This window comes from Gallus gallus, chromosome 1 (assembly GCF_016699485.2).
Source record: "Gallus gallus isolate bGalGal1 chromosome 1, bGalGal1.mat.broiler.GRCg7b, whole genome shotgun sequence".
Lineage (NCBI taxonomy): Eukaryota > Metazoa > Chordata > Aves > Galliformes > Phasianidae > Gallus > Gallus gallus.
In genome coordinates, this window is record NC_052532.1 from 55920497 (window position 1) to 55941521 (window position 21025).

Below are 21025 nucleotides of genomic sequence, written 5' to 3' on the forward strand. Positions count from 1 at the left end.
TAGCGGAAAGAAAGAACATTAAAAACAAACAGAACAACACAGCAATCTCAGTTGTTTCTCCATGCCACATTGTGCTTGTGTATGTTTCCTCCAATGCTTCTGCAAACCGTTTTTGTATGTATAGGTGTGGAGAAGGGGGAATTAAAAATGTAAATTTCATTAACATTCAGCTTTGCAGTCTTCATAAAGGAAGAAGGTGTCAGGATACCATGGTGATGGGAGCACTGCAGTCCATTAATAAATCAGAGAAATACTTGGGGATAGATTAAAATACTTAGGCCAAACCAAAACATAACTCTCATCACAACAAATCCTGCAAAAGATAAGATGACTGTTCATCTCAACAGCAACTGCAGTCTCAGCCTACTGATTCACCATGTCTTGATAGGGGGCAATAGAAGATGAAACTTGTATTTAAGCCTTATAGCCTCCTTACAGTCAGTGGCATTGCTGAGGTTTATGGCCCGTAGCATCTGAAAATAGACAACCCACGTTCTTTTTAATTTTGGAAAAGAGCTGACACACAGCACAAGTGGAAAAATTTTATTCTTGTATTCTACCTGCAGGTAACTCATCTGTTTCCACACTATCATTGCTTCATACAGGAGGGAATCAGCCATTTTTCTTTGCTATCTTACATGGAAATGTGGCTGGTATTAGTGCTTGCTTCCTCAGTCAGAAATTCATAGATCTTAAGCAAACTCACGTGGTCTACCTTAGATACAGATCTATTCTTGTAGGTGTATATAAGAAAATATCCTACATATGTGTTGCTGCTCCTGGAACTCTTAAAGAGATTTGTCGATGTGGTGCTTAGAGACAAGGATTAGCAGTGGACTTGGTATTATTAAGTTGATGGTTGGACTTGATCGTAAGTGTCTTTTCCAACCCAAAAGATTCTATAATTCCACATAAGCTGGTTAAAATAGTGTCCTTATGAGAAGTGTGGCTTTCCTCCAACCTCACTCCAATCTGATCTACCTTTGTTGGGGGTACACTGAGCTCTAGCAGGAGAGCTTTCTCCAGCCATGGCAGCACAGCCAGCTTTCTGGGATCACCAAACCATCCAGGCAACCGCTCAGAGAAAGTTATATGCCAGTGAGGGATTAGCACAGATTCTTCTCAAGTCAACCAGACCATCCTTTCAGGTTGAAAAAACAATCAGACTTAACTACAGTCAGCATTTTCAGATCGCTTGCCTGTGAGACTCTGAACTGTGATTTTCAGGATGTTTCTGGAGCTTCAGGCACTCATCCTTACCATATACTCATTCATGTGACAAGACACACTGTTTTGCCCACCAAGCAAGGTGCAGAAGGGCTGCAGTGAAAAGGAAAGGTGACCAGTAGTCACCATAGGCACTCGCCATGTGTTCAAGGTAACTACAAATGAGCTTTCCCACTTTGTAGGACAGATTTCCCTTGGTTTATCATTCTGAATCAGAATTACAAAATAAAAATGGTAAACTTAAGATAGCCCTCAATATACAGGTCAGTCAATAGAAACCTTTAGTACTATATTTGCTACTTTTAAAAAACTACTTCAAAAGAAAAAGTCAGTTCAAAAGAAAAAATTAAGCCTTCAAATACAGCTTTCCTCCTTTTCTGAAGGGTTTTGTTTTTTATTTTATTATATTTCTTTTAGATTTCTGTATAAAAAAGGGGGAGGGAAAAGCAATTCAAAGTGACTCCCCTCGCCAAAAATAAATAAATACATAAATAAATAAATGAAATAACCCCCCAACCCTTTCCATAAGTTCTGAAGCGCTAACATTCCCTAATGTTAATGTTCAGCTGGAAGTTTCCAATATTCCCTTTCACATTTGTTAAGGTGACAAAGCACTTCCTAGATGACTTGCCCTTGTGAACACAAGAGTTCTGTAGCAAAGCCAAAAATCGAGCTCAGAGCTCTTAAATCCCAACCCAAAGCCTTAATCACAAAACCAGATCTCATCCCACTGGGATTGAGAGGATCAGGTGGCCCCCAAAACATAGCCTACTAATATGTTAAGTTTTACTTTAAGCCTAACTGAAGCCAAAGTCTGATAAATTTTACAGTCAATCGCAGTGATTATTTTACATTAGTTTTGTGCTATTAGCTGCAGCAGATGGGGAATAAGAGGTAATTTGTTGTGCACGCATAAAAAGACATACACAGTCTGAAAGAAATGACCCTCTCAATATTTATTATTTTAATTTTTCAAATGTCTATTGCAAGCATATGCACTCCTACTTTAAAACATTTAAACAATACCAGATTTAATCGCTTAGAAAAATTAACTAGCAAGCTCTGAAAACAGCTAGAGGAAAGAAAAAAGCAGTCCAGAATTAAAAGCCATTTTACAGGATAAAACAGAAGGCAAAACAGTTACATATACATTGACCAAGCTAGAAAGGTTCACCAGGACCTAGAAGATAGCCCCAGAGGAGCACTAGGAAAAGAAAGTGGATACTTCATTGCAGCTGCTGAGCCCAGGAGCTCCTGCACCAGCAAACCCCCATGGGAACCATCAGGTCAAAACAGGGGTAAGAGCCCTTGCTCAGCTCTGGCAGGCACTGATGCTAGAAAAATCTCTCAGGCATCTGGACTCATATGGCCGTTCAACAGCACCCTCAGATACGCAGTCAAACAGATTAATATTACACAGTTAAGTGCTATACAGCCAAACACATTTCCTCCCAGCACAGTTCTCTTTCTGTAGTGATGCTGTACCAGCCAGGATTTCAAACCAATGATGATCTAGCAGCTGTAGGAAACTGCTAGGCAAGAAGAGTAAATCTTAATAAATTCACTGCTTGGACACCTTTTCACTTAACCTCGTAAAGCACGGAGTGATTTTTAGAAGCAATGAATGTTCTCAGCTCAATGAGACCGAGCCTTATTGTACATGTGGTAAGATCGACACTTACTTGAAGTTGTCCTGCAGAGGGAAGGAGGGAGAAGAGAAACTCACAGCTCTAGCACAAAGAATTACACATTCAAGGCAAGGCCTGCTATGAGGTGTGATGGCTTTGATGCATCGTGAACTTAAATGTCACTATGGCATACGTGAGGAGGCACATTTTATGAAGTTCCCATAGTTCCTCTAGTGAGGACTGAGTTTTTGGCATTTCCTCAGATCTCGAAGACACCTCAAATCAAATCTGTGTACATCTGTATGCATCCATAAATATATAAAAATACACATGTGAGCACAAAGGCAGGAATAACAACAAATTCTGAGACATGCTGGGTCCAGAAGCATTTGCATGTCACTTTGCACGCCCTATGCGAACCCAACAAAAACAAAGATGAAACAAGATGAACGAATGGAAGAAATGAATCATAGAATGGCTTCAGCTGGAAGGGATCTCAAAGATCATCTAGTTCCATCTCCTCTGACACAAACAGAGTTGAAAAACGAAGAAATATATCTTAAAAGATTGAGGTGCTAAGTAAACTTAAGGCATATTCATTCTTTCCCTCCAATGCTTCAAAAAGCAGCTTGTTTTTAAAACTAAAAATCACAGTCAACTCTTAGCACATACTGGAACATCAGCTGCATACTATGCCATCCCACCGAACAGTCATTTCAAAGGGTAAAAGAAAAACCCTGAAGATCTAATGACATAAATTTCAAGATTTTTTTTTTCTCTTGTTTAAATTGTTTGAATCATGTCCCAAATATTGACTTGTCTGCTTTCATACTGTGTATGTCACTGCTGCTCCAAACCACGTACCCATGTGCAGGTGAGCCCCTAACAAAGCATGCTCATCTGTTTACGAGTGGCGTTCATTGTACTTTGCAACAACAGTTTAGTAATAGACTAACAAATTCACATGAGATGTTGACAACGACATTGACACAACAGGAAATAATCCTAGGATATTTAATTTGAAGAAAAGAAACATTTCTAAACAAAACAAACAAGAGTACAGGGTCAAGAAAGCATGTATACACATTTTTGGCAACAGTACACAACTTCCAATTCCATAGCTATTTTTGCATGACTTATCTCCAAACGAATATGTGAGTGGGTCCATTTTTTAAAACAAAAAGCTTATTTGTCAGAGATCGTGAAGGAGCAGCCTAGCCTCTAAGCTGGATTGGGCTCTGTGTGTATGACTGAATTGCCAATGAATTGCCAGTGTTTACCTAATGACAGCACATCAGCTGGGCTGCTACCTACCAGCAGTGCGTGTACTCTAAAAAACAAGGCAGCATGCAACCAGTAAGTTCTTGCACAAGACACGCAACTGACCCTCTACTTGAAAAAGGCCAAGAAGACACACACAGTCAGTTCCTGAGGTACCACACTGTTCTAAGCCAGTCATGCATCCAAGCCCTGCTCTGGAGATAAATAATGCCTTTCAGTCAGCAGTGAGTAAGTCCAGTTAATGGAAGTATGCTACTTAACCACTGTCTGAGTCCCTGACCCAAAATTCACAGAGTTACAGAATGGCTGAGGTTGGAAAGGACTTCTGGAGGGTATACCGTATCAAATTTGGACAGACCCTTTCCCAGAGCAATATACACAGACACTTTCTTTTCTGATACTCTGTCCCCAAGCAAGAGATGAGAAAGATCAGCTGATGCATTGACGTATCAGCCATCCTGGACCACAGTTGAACAAGACGCAGAAAATGGGCTCCTTGCTCTCTGGTGACTAGTGCTTTGTTGTTGCTGGGTAACTCTTTTCCTTCAAGAGGGATACCAAGAGTTTACACCACCAGGTAATATCAACTTCCTTATCACACTTTCGTCATTTTTACTGCTTTTTCCACTGTAACAGCAAAGCTTCTGGTGAAAAAACAGTGATGTTCTCTATTGAAATCAGTGCAGATTTGTGTATTTAAAAACATCACCCCCCTCCAGTGAGTTGGCACACAAATTTAAGGAGTTGATCTGGATCAACTACCAGTATCCACTTGTGATAGCCACATGAATTCTGGCAGAACACCGACTCCAGCAGACTGTCAAACCTTGACTAGCCAATGCTTCCCTTTGCCCTAGGGATTACTGATCCACATTTTTGGCAAGAGTTGGGCCTGCAACTTTGAGACAATTCGTCATTTATGTTAAATAACGGTTAATCTCTCTCCATCTTAACATTCTGCTCTTACATTTTTAAATGTACACTTTAATGATTCTCCAGTACTAATTCAAAAACAAATTTTCAATACCCAAATTACAAAAAATCTGAAAACAGATTATGTATCATTATCCTGCCTGGCAGAATGCAAAGCATCATAAACGTGTCTCACACACAACACAATAAGGCAGTTAAAAAAGGTTAAAGAATAGTCCTAGAGTTCTTAAAGGAAAACTTCTATTCAAGAGACAACTTACCACGTTTGTGAGAAGAATTCACTGCGACACAGCCCTGCCTGGGATTCTGGCTGAGGTTTCTGTAGTTAACCTAAACTAAAATCAGTTCCATATTTTTGGCAGAAGGTCTATAAGCTAATTTTCATATTTTCTTCTTCAAGTATAATTAAAACATAGGGAAAAGGCTTCATATGCCTTAAGTATGAAGGTACATTACAGTAGGCATTTCTATTTTTAAATGCCTACAATGCTCACCTTACTCAAGTCAAAATTAAGTGGGAAAATAGGATGTCATTATAGCTTTTTTGTGATTATATGGTTAACACTAAATTATACCCCATGCCTGAAGGGGACTAACACCATCCGTGCAAGACCTCCTTGCTTGCTCTAACATGAAGTGAACCTTAATGCAGATTTGATCTGCAGTCATCATACATTTCTGTCACAAGAATTATTAATCAGTAGCTCAGAAACAATACAAGAGGGCAAGAGAATCTAAAAGGCTTTCTAAAGCAGTATTCAAAAGATATTCATAGTAAAGATGTGAAATATATAGTATCAAAGGGAAACATATTCACAAAAAAAAAAAATGGCCAATCATTTGGCACCTGTTCACATGCAAAATCTATTTTGTCCATATAATGAGTGAGCACTCAGGCACAGTGCAGGAGAAGTGTTCTAGTTCTCTCTGGGTATGGAAAGAGGATGCAAGATGCCGCCTTTTCACAGCTGCCATTCAAGCATAGACACCCACAGCCAGCATGAACAGGCCCAATTCACCCAGCACCTACTGCTATTGCTTTGCTTTGGCAAGTATGGAAGAATCCTTATGGCACTGAGTCAATCCAGTAACAAAGCAGTAACAAAACACCCAGTTACTGAAACTAAGTCCCTGCATCAGGATCACCACAACCAGGTCCCTTTGGCCAAATACAACACCATGCCAGCTTCCTTCTGGCACACACAAAAAAGAAGAAACATAAAACTGTCATTGTTTCAGTAGGGATGACAAGCCCTCCCTCCTCTAGAAGAAAACGAGGCAAAGGTGACCTTTCCTACTTCATGAGAATTGTTCTTAGTCAAGAAACCCCACATGCCATAGCCTGGCACTCACATCAACACAGCTGCATACCATGTCTTCTCACACTTTACATTCAGCCTCCAAGGCTGCAGGGAGCACAGCCCTTTATCTGTTTCCCTCACTGAAACATGGGATCTCTCATCCAGGTATTAAACTAAACAAACTCTTCCAATAGTCCTCTAAGAAGATTAAAACCACCCTGACTCCATAACAATCTCCTGACTACTTGCCAGCAAGTAGTGACTTTGCCGGCAAATGCACAATCTCAGATTAAGGTCATTCTTCTTACAAGCACTCAAAGACATGACATTACATTATGAATAGCTTTAATAAAAGCTCCAAGTTCACTGAATCATCATCTGATTCGCTCTTGTCTATCAAGTACATCCATTGTTTGCAACCCTTCACAAGTTGAATTTCCCATTGTCTCTGACTATAACACATATGTATTTAGGCCAGTTGAAAGAGCAGAAAAATACACATGAAACATAAATGTTTTCTACCCTGTAATACACCAGGCTTTTAGACATTGTCCTATGCATCCTTCAAGTTAGTGACAATGTTAACACGCTGTTGATGCACCTGCTAGAGAACATGGTGAATAATCTCTCTTTGTGGCAATCACGGTTAGATAACTCACATTTCCCCTCTGGTGTACGAGGCACAGATTTAGATTTTGGAAATGAATTTTTGGGGGGGAAAAAAGAAGCCCTTTTCTCAAGGGCTGTTCACACCCATGGGGCTTTCCCCATTCCCATGTTTCCCACTCTGAAAAAACTGATGCTTGAGGGAATGTTTTAGGTCAAAATAAGCTGCCCTGCTTTCAAGTGGGATAGAGTTAATTTTCTTCTTAGTAGCTGGTATGGTGCTGTGTTTTGGATTTATGATGAGAATATTTTTAATAACACACCGATGTTTTAGTTGCTACAGAGGAGTGCTTACACTAAGTCAAGGACTTCTCAATTTCTTGTGCTGCCCTGCCAGTGGGGATGCTGAGGAACTGGGAGGGGACATGGCCAGGACAGCTGACCTTAGCTGACCAAAGGGATATCCCATACCACAGGGCATCACATGGAACAATACACTTGGGGGAGTTGGCTGGAGCAGGTGCTGCTTGGTGATTGGCTATGCCCTGGCCAGCGGCTGGTGAGCAATTGTGTTGTACATCACCTGCTTTGTTTCTTCTTATTGTGCCTTTTCTTTTCACTTTCTTTCTTTCTTTTTTTCTTTTTTTTTTTTTTTTTTTTTTTTTTCCATATTACACTTATCTCAATCCATGAGTTCTTGCACTTTTCCATTCAATTTCCACCCCCACCCCACTGGCTGGGGAGAGTGAGTGAACAGCTGCATGGTGTTTAGCTGCTTACCACGTTAAACAACAACATAAGTGAATGCCACGTCTGGATTGAAATGTATTAGCCTATATTTGTGAACAGCACTAACTCCAAAGCCAATTCTTCAACCACTCAACAGCACATCATTTGGGAAAGGAATGGATAAAATAAGGCAAAGAGATCTAGTTTGTGTTTTGAATTCTCCCCTGTCAAACTGACTCTCACTTGAAGTAGAGAAGCTTGCTTTGGGTAGTTTTTACAAGTATAAGCAGAACATTATTAAAGCCTTAAAACGACATTTATCCAGTCAATATGAGAAGAATCTCCTTCTTGGAAACTGTTTTTCCCGCTCTCACCTTTCCATCAGTATTCACTTACAACCAAAATTATGCCTGAACAAAATCTGCTGACCTTTTTTACATACCGTACAGCACTGTTTATTAACATACAGAGAATCCTTAGTATACAGCGTATCAGAACACCTCACTGAGAGATGTGACACTGTATGAAAGAGAGAGCACCCAGTGTGAAAATTCAAGAGGGAAAAAAGATTCCCAAGCCACACGTGGAAGGACCCAGAAATGGAAGGTACCTTATCCTTTACTAACGATAAATAAAAGGTGGAAGAAAAGAAACAAAGTGGAAAGTAAAAGGTAACACCCAAACATTGCAGCTGTGTGAAAAGACCATGGAATGAGCAGATGAAAGTACACAAGATTAAGCAAGTTCATTTGAATTAGACTTATGGGCATTGAGCAACTCAGATTTAGTAACAGTGTACAGGGGGGAAAACTGTTCCTTTTCTTAAAGAGAAAGGTAGGAGTTAAATTCTCACATCTGCCACATGCTTGCTGGTAGGTGGCAGGGATATCAACCAGTCTGTGCCTCAGTTCCTCATGCATAAAGGAGGGCGTTGTGCAAAAAAACTCACAGATGGTTCAAGGACAGTCAAGCGATATGGGCAAGATATGAATCTACACAGACAACTACACCTAACTGATCTCTGACAAAGAAAATAAAAGGAGAGAGAGACTGGCTACAGAGATCTGAATTACCTGAATTTGAGAGGAACACAAATATTACAGACCATGACAGATGGATGTACAACCAAAAGAGGGAGATAAACCTCCCACCACAAAAAGTCTGAAGAGAAAGTAAAATTCAGCCAACATAAGAAGGATGACAATGTATAGATATATTCAAACGGCGAGGCTGACTGAAATTAAGTGCAGAATGAGTATCTGAACATGTCCTCAAAGGAATGATCTCTAGTTTCAGTAGGTGTTATTTGGGCATCAGCTACAGCTATGAATAGTGCAAACAACATACTAATATCAAACATGCAGGAGAAAAGCACATAGACAGGAAGAAATAGGTTACATGAATGGGGATGGAAGAAGGAAAGGGGCAGAAAATTCTTTTGAATACAAAGAAAATGGGAAAAAGAACTTTACAGCATGGAACAGCTTCAGCCTAGGAAGCTTGTGATTCTTTCCATTTAGATGTGAGTTTCAGGCAGAATGCAGGGTGACTAGTACAAGTGGTTATTAAATAAGATACAAGTAGTCACAAGATGAACTTCATGTACCAGAAGAAGCAAAGCAAAGGAGACAAGAGATCTGCAAACAGACTGACTGGCTGCAGAGAGGATCAGAGGGGCAGAGGAGGCAAACAGCTGATCAGAGATGAAATTTTCCCTGAGGACATAAACAACCCTTCTGAATACATGCAGGTTTACGTGAGCAGGTTTGCACATACAAACGGGCCAGGAGGAAGAAAAGAATGGATGGCACGGAGGCAGTGTGCGGTCACAGTGACAGTATTACTAACAAAATGGTGAGGAACTGATGGATACCTCTACTATATTTTGGGCTATTCCCTCCCTTTTATTATTTGTTCTAACCAGAACTCAAAAAAGTGCTTTTCAATATATATCATATATAGTATATATTTTCAATATGTATTATATAATGTTATATTATTGTATTATATATTATATATAATATATAATTCTACAGGCCGGTGAGCTCACCTCTGTGTCTAGGAAGATCATGGAACAGATCCTCCTGGACAACATGCTCGATCACATGAGGAATGCGCGTGTGATCTGAGACAGCCAGCACGGCTTCACCAGGGGAAGGTCATGCTTAACCAATCTTGTGGCCTTCTATGATGGAGTGACGGCGTTGGTGGATGAGGGGAAGGCGACTGATGTCATTTACCTGGACTTGACCAAGGTCTTTGACCAAAACATGGTTCCCCACCACATCCTTATCTCCAAATTGGAGGGATGTGGATTTGATGGGTGGACCACTCGTTGGATAAGAAATTGGTTGAAAGGCCGCAGACAGAGGGTGGTGATCTATGGTTCTATGTCCAGGTGGAGGCCAGTAACGAGCGGTGGTCATCTTTATCAATGACATCAATGATGGAGTCGAGTGCACCCTCAGCAAATTTCCTGACGACACCAAGCTGAGTGGTGCGGTTGACACGGAGGAAGGAAGGGATGCCATTCAGAGGGACCTTGACAGACTTGAAAGGTGGGCCCAGGTGAACCTAATGAGGTTCAACATGGCAAAGTGCAGGGTTTTGTACTTGGGCTGGAGGAACCCCAGGCATCTATACAGACTGGAAGGAGCAGTCCTTGAGAGTAGCTCTGCAGAGAAGGACCTGGGGGTCCTGATGGATGACAAACTTAACATGAGACAGCAGCATGCTCTTGCAGCTCGGAAAGCAAATGGTATCCTGGGCTCCATCATGAGAGGGGTGGCCAGCAGGGACAGGGAGGTGATTGTCCCTCTCTACTCTGCTCTTGTGAGGCCCCATCTGGAGTCCTGTGTCCAGGTATGGAGCCCCCAGTACAAGAAAGACAGAGAGCTGTTGGAGAGAGTCCAGAGGAGGGCCACAAAGATGATCAGGGGGCTGGAGCACCTCCCCTATGAAGACAGGCTGAGGGAGCTGGGCTTGTTCAGCCTGGAGAAGAGAAGGCTGCAGGGTGACCTCATTGCAGCCTTTCAGTACCTGAAGGAAGCCTATAAACAGGGAGGGAGTAAACTCTTTGAAAGGGTAGATAACAGCAGGACAAGGGGGAACTGTTTTAAGTTGAAAGAGGGAAGATTAAGGTTGGATGTTAGGGGGAAGTTCTTTACAAGGAGAGTGGTGAGGTGCTGGAACGGGCTGCCCAGAGATGTTGTGGATGCCCCGTCCCTGGAGGTGTTCAAGGCCAGGTTGGATGGGGCCCTGGGCAACCTGGTCTAGTAAATGGGGAAGTTGGTGGCCCTGCCTGGCAGGAGGGTTGGAGATTCATGATCCTTGAGGTCCCTTCCAACCCAGGCTATTCTGTGATTCTGTGATTCTGTGATATATTTCTATAAGTAAAATAAGTAATCAGCAGCATATGTATAAATCCTTGCAAATCCCAACTTCACTCTTTCTACTCTTTATTTTCAAAGTGCTAAGAAACGTATGCCAGATGAGGGAGGCATATCCCTGGCCCCAGCAGCCCATTCCTGCCCTAGAAAATCTAAAAAAACAAAGGAGACCAGGGGTAGGAGAAAGCAAGTAATACTGTCCCATATTACAGATTGAGAACCAAGGAAAAGAGTTAGTACGGGATTTTCCCAGGAGGTAAGTGGCCAAACTTGATATTGAAACTCTCTCTCTCTCCTACATCCATTTCCTCAATCACAAGGGCACTGTATTTCTTTTAAGGACAGTCCCTTTCATCCTCAGTGTCCTGGCAATAGAAGTCTTTGACTGAAACACATACAGTGAGTTTCTATACCTTTAAGTTTTATTGAACCACATACTTTTCCCCACTATGTTTCCAGCTGTCTTGTGGCTGCTTCTGGTCTAAGCTCAAATTAGCAGTATTATCACCCCTGTCCACAAAGAGGATCCTTGTATCTACTTACAGTTCTGTTGGTGAAGTTACCGAAGTCTGTCACTAAGATCTGCTTGATCACCTCGGGTGTGGAGATCACCACAAACATCTGGCGACCAATATAGTATCTACAAGAAAGAGAGTCATTTTAGCAGATAACATCAACCAGAAAACCATCACATTCCCTAAAATCTTTTTCCTGGTTTGAAAATACTCACCACGAACAAACAGCACATTAAGTATATACTGTTGTGCAGATCAGTATCCTTCCCCATCTCTCTCAACTATTAAATAGCGTCATCCCGGAATTTAAAGGAAATAGCTTAAAGCATTTACTGATTAATCAATGCTTAGCCAGCATTTTGACATAATGGTTTACACACACAGCTCACTTCTGAATTCTGTACAAAGCGATGCAGTATCAGTAAACCCAACTACAGAGGGACAAAGCCTTAGCAACCAGCAACTCCAACAATAGTGGATGACCTACAAAATCAATTATTCTGCAGCTAATCATACAACATGCCTTTCCATGACAAAGCCCTGCCTACAGTTAACCTCTCCCCACAGTGTGGCTGCAGTAAATGCACACTTCCACCGCTTCTGCTGGAAGTACTGGAAGTGAGCTAGTCACAGGCTCATCATTACCATCTAACAGGGACCATCTGAACACAAAATGATGCCAATTAAAAAAAAAAAAAAAAAGAAGACAACCCAACAACCTGTAACGTTTGCCACATATAAGAAAGCTAATAAAACTTTACAAGACTGGGTGGCACGTCTCACTCTGTTTCATACATCTTCCATCTCGCTGCTCCCAGTTTGATCTGGCCTTGCATCACCAGGACCTGTCCCTCTGGGGACTTGACACCACAGTGGATGATACAGAAGCACTGGGACCCACCCCACATCCCATAGCTCCTAGGGGCACAGACCTCCCTTATCCAGCAGTATTCCTCCCCAAGGCTTGTGGACACTCATTGCTTGGCTGCTCTGCAGGGCAGGAAGGAGCACCATCAGCAAGCAGAGGTTGCCTGCAGCCCCTACCTTTCCAGTTGCTGGACCAGAAAGACTACACAGGTGATGCTGCCTCTGCTGTGCCAGGAGAGAGAAAGAGGAGACTGGAGACAGGTGCAGGAAGGCTGGGTAGCTCAGAGCATAGCACAAGAGCGGAACCACAGATGCTGCAGCACTGTGGTTAATAGCAACGCCTAATCATTTTTCTATGATACAGCTTAATATTAATATGTTGCTTATCACCTGTCTACACTGCAGCAACAGAGCAGACAAGCAAACCTTGGGCTAAATTAAATTTAGTAAGTGGAGGTTCCCATGGCAGTGAAGCTGCAGCAGCACTGTTTCCACCAGGGGCAAACAAGTCACACAAATATCTTGATTCCAAAGCCAGGTTTCAGAGTCCATCTTGACCCCATTCCACCAAAACTCATAACAAACAAATGTCAGAAAAGAATAATCAAAAAAATTTCTTCAGGTAGGACGAGATCATCTTTTCATATTTGGTGGGTTTCCAGAGGGAAGAGTTATTTCCCAAATCCAACACACAAGCTCCACTTGTACCTTAGGCACGAGTTCTGATTCTCTATTAAAATAAACCTCTCATCTCTCCTAGTCTGTTAAACCATAGCAAAGCATCTGTCTTTTAACGGTCAAAAGTTTTCTTCAGGATTTTTAAGCTTGCATAAGGAAGAGCTGAGGCCTTATTTTAAACAGTGTTTTGATCAACCTTTGGCAAAAGATGATAATAACCTACACGTCCCTTCCTCGTGTATTTTGAACAGCATTTCTGATGCTAAAGATGCAAAGCAAGTTCCCAAGGTGAAAGTCTGTATCCCTCCTAATCCACCCAGGATGATCAGCCACAAATAATGACCTCTTTTGATGACTTTCCTTCACACTTCATGTTTCTTCTTCCCTCTCCAAGTTCACTGAGTGTCCCATTTAATAGCTAGTGACTGGTACTCCAACACATAGCTTTTCTTAGGGACTAAGTCCCAAACATCAGATTCAAACTTGAAGCAGAAGCTGATTAAGTCTCCCCAGATATTTTAACCCTGAGCACCACACTAGATATCCTGCAAGGTGTGTGTGCGTGGTGTGTTTGTACACGTGATACCTCTAGTTTACTTCAATCTTGAGAAGCTGCAGAGCTCCAGCTGCAGTCCATGGCAATAAGGGGATGGTACTCTCAGTCAGAGCCCTTGTGTCACAGTACACTTTGTGGTTGTATTCAGGACTAAAGTATGGGACAGGAGCATGCTCTGCTTAACCTGTTTTTACAAGAAAGTGACTCGTAAGCCAAGCTTATGCAAACAAATCTATGCATCATTCTCCAGCTCAGACAGGTCTTCTAAACTCCCAGTTCTCCTTCTACGGCTAAGGTCATTCTTTTTTATTTACTCTTCTCTAACTTTCTATCTACCTGGAATCTGCTTTCCCCTTCCTTATGCAGATATAAATAAGGGCAGGAAAGGAGAAAGAACAGGAAGAAAAAAAAGTTATCCTAAAATTTATAGATAGAAAATACTGAAAAAAAATATCTTAAATAGCTTTTTATCGAAGTTCTGACTCCTTTTAAGAAACAACAGCTTAAGAAACACAGCTAGAAAAGGCACTCAGACTATCATGTTCTACTGTACCCCAATCAGTAAAACTCTCTCCCTGGCCCCTTTTTCCTTCCTACTACTTTCTGAGTACAATTTCTCTCATGTTTTCGAGGACATAGAAAGAAGAGGGCAAGTACAGACACAGTTTGAAAGACAAAATCCACAAGCTATGAGTATGACGTCCATGAAGTATGAAACAGGACCATAAGAACTATCACATTTAGCAAATACTGCTCCAGTACCTCCACAACCACCATAAATATGCTTAACTGAGTTTTAATACACTTAAAATCTTCTGCAGCATCCAGGTCTTAAAAGCAAGAGGACATCCCCAGCTATATTTTAAAACAACAAATTTGTTTTCAAATTGCAAGGAAAAGAGAAAATCCTTCTGCACAATCATCTATTCATCCCAAGTAAATAACATTTGCACCCTTGGCATGTAACTCCATTTTGATTCAGTATTACTACATGAGGATATCACCAGCCTCACAGAGACCAAGATTTATTATTGAACAAAACCCGATATTCTTGTCAGATTTTAATAAATAAGAGTTTGAGAAAAACAAAAGCCTCCCAGCAAGTGCATTACAAATGGATTCATGAATAATTTAGGACACCACTTTTTATTAACTTTCTCTGGCTTAATCTTTTCACAGGGCTTGTCCACACGCCACAGTCCTGACTTTAACTACAGTGACACAGTACCACTAAGCCACGTGGCCCAAACCTCTGTAATACTCTCACGTAGGATGTCCAGTGTATGCTCATGACTACCTAGCTCACTCCTGCACAGAAACAAGAACGTGTGAACTTAGCACAGTGTCCACAGAGTAATGCAACTCTGTCCACAGAGAAAGGAATCCATTGGAGCACACCTGTGAAAAGAAATGTTCATAACACACAGAAGTGTCGTTTTCAAGGGTAGATAGGCTCTCAGTTATTTAAGCCACACTCCTAGGGAAATTCCTATTAAATTTCAGCTTGAATGCATCCCTCCGAAGTAGAGAAAAACACCTACGCTTTTAGATTAGTAGCTTTAGATCTGTTGGAAGGTGAGATGGAGCAGATGTGGTAAATTACCAGCATAAGGACAGCGTGAGTTTCCTACAGGGGCTGAGAGGGGGATGAGACACCATGGCCCCATCCTCTGCTGGTGCCAGAGGGAAGCGGCCTGCACTGCACCATCCCTGGGAGGGCTGCACAAAGAGTTTTTCAGAGATGTTCAACAGAGAGCACAGATTTACTGGCAGAAGTTACGGAAAAGCCAGACTGCCCTCCAGCGTGTTTACCAAAGGTCAAAGGGGTGGTTATGCTGTAGTGTATCAGGCAAGGGAAGTTAATCTGCATTCAGAGTGTTTTAATAACTCCAGAGTCTACAAATACCAAACAAAGTCAACTGCAGCAGTTTCATTTGGAGGAACAGGAGCAGGCAATCATCTTTCTTGCAGTTAATGAAAGGGAGATACTTTTATCTGGGATGCTGCTGTCCTCTTTGCAATTACTTAGCCATTTAGTAGATACATAATTTCTTTTAACTCTGCTGCTTTGTGCGTACCCCACCACTGCTTTCTGCAGAGCTACAGCCCAGTCTCTCACCCCACTCCTAGCACCTAGTTTGGCCGTGGACATAGAGGTCGCAGATGCATGAGACCCTGACAGAGCCTTAGAATTCTAAAGGTTGGAAAAGACCACTAAGATCACCCAGTTCAACCACCATCCCAGGCCCACCGTGCCCACTGACCACGTCCCTCAGTGTCACATCCATGCAGTTCTGGAACACCTCCAGGGATGGTGACTGCACCACCTCCCTGGGCAGCCTGTGCCACTGCAGCACCGCTCTTTCTGAGATGAAATTGTTCCTAATATCCAACCTGAATCTCCCCTGGTCTAACTTAAGGCCATTTCTTCTCATCCTACTGCTGTGAACTGGGAGAAGAGTCCGACCCCGACTTCACCACAACCTCGTTTCAGGTCATTGTATAGAGTGATGAGGTCTCCGCTGAGCCTCTGTTCTCCAGATTGAACAATCCCAGTTCCCTCAGCTGCTCCCCATCAGACTTGTGCTCCAGACCCCTCACAGATCCATTGCCCTTCTCTGGACACACTCCAAGGCCTCAATATCTTTCTCATAGCGAGGGGCTCAAAACCGAGCACAGCACACAAGGTGTGGCCTTATCAGTGCTGAGTACATAGGGACGATCACCTCTCTGTTCCTGTTGGTTACACCACTACATTCAGCTGTGAGCCAAGACAGAAGCCATGGGACAAGAGGTACATGGCATGGCGCAGCCCCTCCTGCAGCACACAAACTGACGCTCTTCCTTTCCAGCACTTGCAATGGATGTGCTACAGAAACACTGTCTTGGCTGTACAGGGAAAGACAAAGAGCATGTGTGGTGTGTTGTGGCAGAGGGATATATGTTTTTGTATAACACCCTCATGGGAAACACCTGCAACCCTTTCACCTTGTTTATAGTGCTGCTGTCAATGCACAGATGACTTTGATCTCCCTATCTATTATCAGTCCCGTGTATAACAAACACAGCACATTAATCATAAAACACATATATGCTGTTAGGCAATAAACAAGCCCGTATTTTCTATGCTGCAGTGTGGTAAAGTACCCAAAGATCACCTGGAAAACTAAAAGAAAAAAAAAAACACAACAGTTTTATTATCTCCACCTTTGTCAGGGAAGAGCAAAGAAAAGAAAGTATGCAAATACATGGATATAAAGGGGAAAAGGATAATTTACTCAGGAGACACATCCAGAAAAAAACCTTCCTTGATCACTCTGCTTGTATTACTTAGAGATAACCATTCCCAGCAGGCAGAAAGATGCAAAAAATGAATAGTACATTGCTTGTGTAAAATAGGACTTGAGGCTGGCATTACTTGCTTAATTATTTCAGAGGTCAGCAAATTGATTTGTCATGAGTGCTGTCCCCTCCTGGCTCTTGCAGGCAGCTCAGACCCCACAGGACTGAGCAATACAAACCTGGCAGTTGCGAAGCCTATACCCAGTCTTCACAGAAATGGTCACTTTGGTCCAAGAGGAAAGGAAAGGAGGGGACAGAAAATTGCCAGGTACCTATCCGTCCAATTATTATTTGAGTTATATTAGCAGCTAGAGGCCTTGACGGTCCCTGGGCCCTCATTTGGTAGGAGTTATGCATAAGTAGGAAGCCTGGAGAGCCCACAATTTAAATAACCACAAGCAACAAACAGCGTGGAAAACAAAGATCATCCTCTGCTTTCCAGCTGCAGGATCGAGGTCCAGGCGGGGATGGAGGAGCTGGGAACTGCTAACCATCACTTTGTTTCCTATTGACTCCCTGTGTGACCGGCACTCCTCAGCTGCCGTTCATCTCCAAAATTCTGGGGCTAGTTTTTTGGTGGTGGTGGTGGTGGTTTTTTTGCTTATTTGGGAAGCATGGTAGAAAACGAGGAGCCTTCTCCTGTGCTGCTTCTCCTGAGGCCCAGGCTGCAACCCCACAGAGTCACAGGACCACAGGACCATAGGGGTTGGAAGGGACTTCTGGAGATCACCTAGGCCAACCCCTGTGAAAGCGGGCTCCCTACATTAGGTTTCACAGGAAAGCGTCTGTCGGGTTTTGAATATTTCCAGAGAAGGAGACTCCACCACCTCTCTGGGCAGCCTGCTCCAGTGCTCTGTCACCCTCACGTAAAACAAGTTCTTCCTTGTGACATCGAGGGATGGAGAGCCCTCGCTGAGCTGTCAGCGCAGAGCGCTCACAAGCCAAGTCGCTCCAGACAGAGAACTAAGAAATGCACATCACCTCTGCGTAAAGCAAAAGAACCACCCTAGGCAGAGGTGATCTGTCTAGGAAATGGAAACGGAGCACTGGTAGCACTGAGCAGTCTCAGGCACAGAGCGCAGCTCTGCCAGCACACACATGCCTTAGCCTAAGACTAATCCAACCCATTGTATAAATGCATGAAAAAGATATGGCCACAGTGATTTCTATTTAAGAATAAATAGTTCTTCATTTCCTTTTTCAATGAACTGTACGCCTCTTTTCATGTCATGAAAGCTTCAAAATAAGCACACACAACTATTAATTTAATTCCTGACTGCATTAGAAATACGCCGTAACAAGATGCCCAGGCTCTTGCAGACACTTTCTGTGCTGCCTGTATTGCTCTACACCCACCTCTTTGTCCACATACCCAGGATTACAAACGCTATCTTCTCCACACCAAGAACCTCTGCACTATCTCAGTCTTGCACCTTGCCAAAAGACCTCTGCTTTCCCGCATGCTTATGGAAATATTAAGAAAGGAGAAAAATGCTGGGATTAGTTAAATTCTCCCTACCATTAAAAGCAGAGCTGCATTTAAAGGAGCTCCTCCTTCATCAGGTGTGAGACTGGTGGTACAAGAGCAGTACAGAGTCAGCAGTATGGAGAATCATTGAATATCCCAATCAGAAGGGATGCATAAGGGTCAGGGGTACTGACCGTGGTCACTGCATGGCACAGAGCTGAGAGTGCCTTTCAGGGCCCTTATAGCATGGTGCAAGCAAGGCCTGTTTCTGGGCATCCCTATCTCCAGCTGGGTATTCGTGTCTCCCCCTCATTTACCAGCCCCTTCCCCTTCCAAGAGCAGCACGGAAGATACAGACTCTGCATGGCTGTGTGAATTCATTCATGAATGAAGTAGATGACATTTACCCACACACAGGGAATGACAAGGGATTAAATTAAGCTCACAAAGTGCCACGGAGAGGAAAAAAAAACAACCTTCTGAATTATGGAAGCCAATGGAGCTATCTGTGTCCATTCGGTTGTCTGAGGAAATTCTAGTCCACATCCAGATGCAAGCTTCAGCCATGGCAAGCACAGAAACCCACGTCCTCGCTCAGGGATAGGGGAGAGAAGCAGCAAAGGAGATAAACACGGGGAGAGGAGAACCATTTCTCTCCTTGTTCCAGGCATGTGGCAGGAGAATCGCAGAGCCTGGCAGGGTGCAGGCTGTGCTCCCTGCAGCTGGAGCTTCCCTCGCCAGGGCTTGGCATTTATTTTTATCCTGGAGACCGGGCTGATGCGACTGCCACCACCACAGCTCCATGGGCCTGCGTCACCTCGCTGCTGCTGATTAGCCGCATCAGTATGCCACTTCATTAATGCGAAATGAAAGCTGTAAATAAGGGATCCTTTTTATAGGACGCTCCTGGAAATGAGAAGTGCTGTGATATTAGTAAGAAACCAGGCTCTCCTGCCTGGAAATACAGTGCCACTGCTACTGTGGGATGCTCAAAACGCTCATAGCTCTTGGCAAGCTTGCCAGAAGAAGGTTGCTAAAATCTTTTCCCACCGCGTTTCCCACCAAGCTTGGACTGTATCAGTCTGTGTTTTGTTACCCATGTTTAGACTGTGACATTTTCACCAAAGCTTGTTTTGTCTGCGCTCATTAAAGCACAGTATGCCTGACTGACCTCATGTGATGCTGCAGCAGACGTTTCCTGTGTGTTTCAGCATATTTCTGTGCCTGGCCTTTCTGCGGGCCTGAGAGACGCAGTGTGAGAGCAGCCCCATCTTGGGCTCTTTGCACCTCATTCAGTACCAAATTTCTCATCTTTTTTTTTGTGAGAAAACCCACCAGGTTACTATTTCCAGAACACTGGGTTACTATTTCCAGGGAAGGCGACATCTGGGAGATTGCAAACTTTGTCTTCCCAAACTCTCCTTGCAGCCACCTACACAGCGCTCACCTTTATGGATTTGGGTGATCGTATTACTTATATTCGACAGCATTGCCTATTTTTTTTCAGTGCGGCGTGGAAAGAGGTGAGGCTACAAGATGGCTGGGGATAAGCAGACAATGTTACTGTGGCTATATAAAGGGACAGCCTTTTCTGTCTTTTATTAAAAAAAGAACCCAAAAAAAAAACAACAGAAGGAGAAGGATGTGCTCAGCACATATCCTGATTTCTAGTCTGGAGCTGGAAGCAGCTTCCCTTGACAGACAGGCAAGCAATTTCTAGGAAGCAACAGGAAGTTTATGCGTGGCAAGGCTGCAGCCATTTCATACAAGATAAATGGAGATGATAGCGCAGTGCACTTGAAGATGAGGGATACGACTGAGAAGCTACGCAGAAAAATAGGGCTCAGAGAACATGCAGGAGCAGCACAGCGCTGCTTTCTAGCAAAGCAGGGGGGACCAATCTTAGTAGTGAAAGCAGTGAGGATGCTGTGTGTCCTAGGAAGCAGGAGAGCACGCGTGCATCGCGGTGCAGGCTCCAGGGAGGATTTGGGGATGGGGGACAAAAACACGTGTGCAACCATGCGGGGAAAATGAGACTGGGGAGATGTCAAAGGATTCAAATATAATTTGTAATATGATGACACGGCAAGATACAGCAGTCTACAAAGCAGGTTGGCTGTAATAAAACCACAAGTGTAATAAAGTCGCTAGTTACATGCCCATCACTGAACCTCACATAAGCAAACACTCTTCTAGAAAACTAAACAAACCTGTGTGATCCAACTTCTGCCTCTCATAAAGCATTTCTGACCTCAGCGAAACAGAGACTTTAATTTTTCTTCCTCCATGAGACCTGACAGCAGGGTACAAACAAAAAACTATCCATAAGGCTGCATTGCCACAACGTTCATCTCATCCGTACTTTGCTATTGTGGCCAGGACTCAAGTGTGACTAGAGATTTTCACATCTCCCGCCTGGGTTAGCTATTTTAGCCCTAAAGGAAAGAAACAGCTCTCGGAAAACACTGAGCATCTCTATCTGCTGAAAAGCCATGTCCTGATACA

General features: G+C 43.1%; 1 protein-coding gene across 6 annotated transcripts in view; it reads right to left on the minus strand.

Moving 5' to 3' along the window:
• Window positions 1–21025, minus strand: part of TBXAS1 (thromboxane A synthase 1) — a 250185-nt gene that overhangs the window by 125231 nt on the left and 103929 nt on the right. For all 6 annotated transcript variants that reach the window (XM_040658534.1, XM_040658556.2, XM_040658528.1 and 3 more), the window contains one exon: window positions 11638–11734. In XM_040658534.1, the coding sequence (XP_040514468.1) occupies window positions 11638–11734 (97 nt within the window). The remainder of the gene's footprint in view (window positions 1–11637; window positions 11735–21025) is intronic.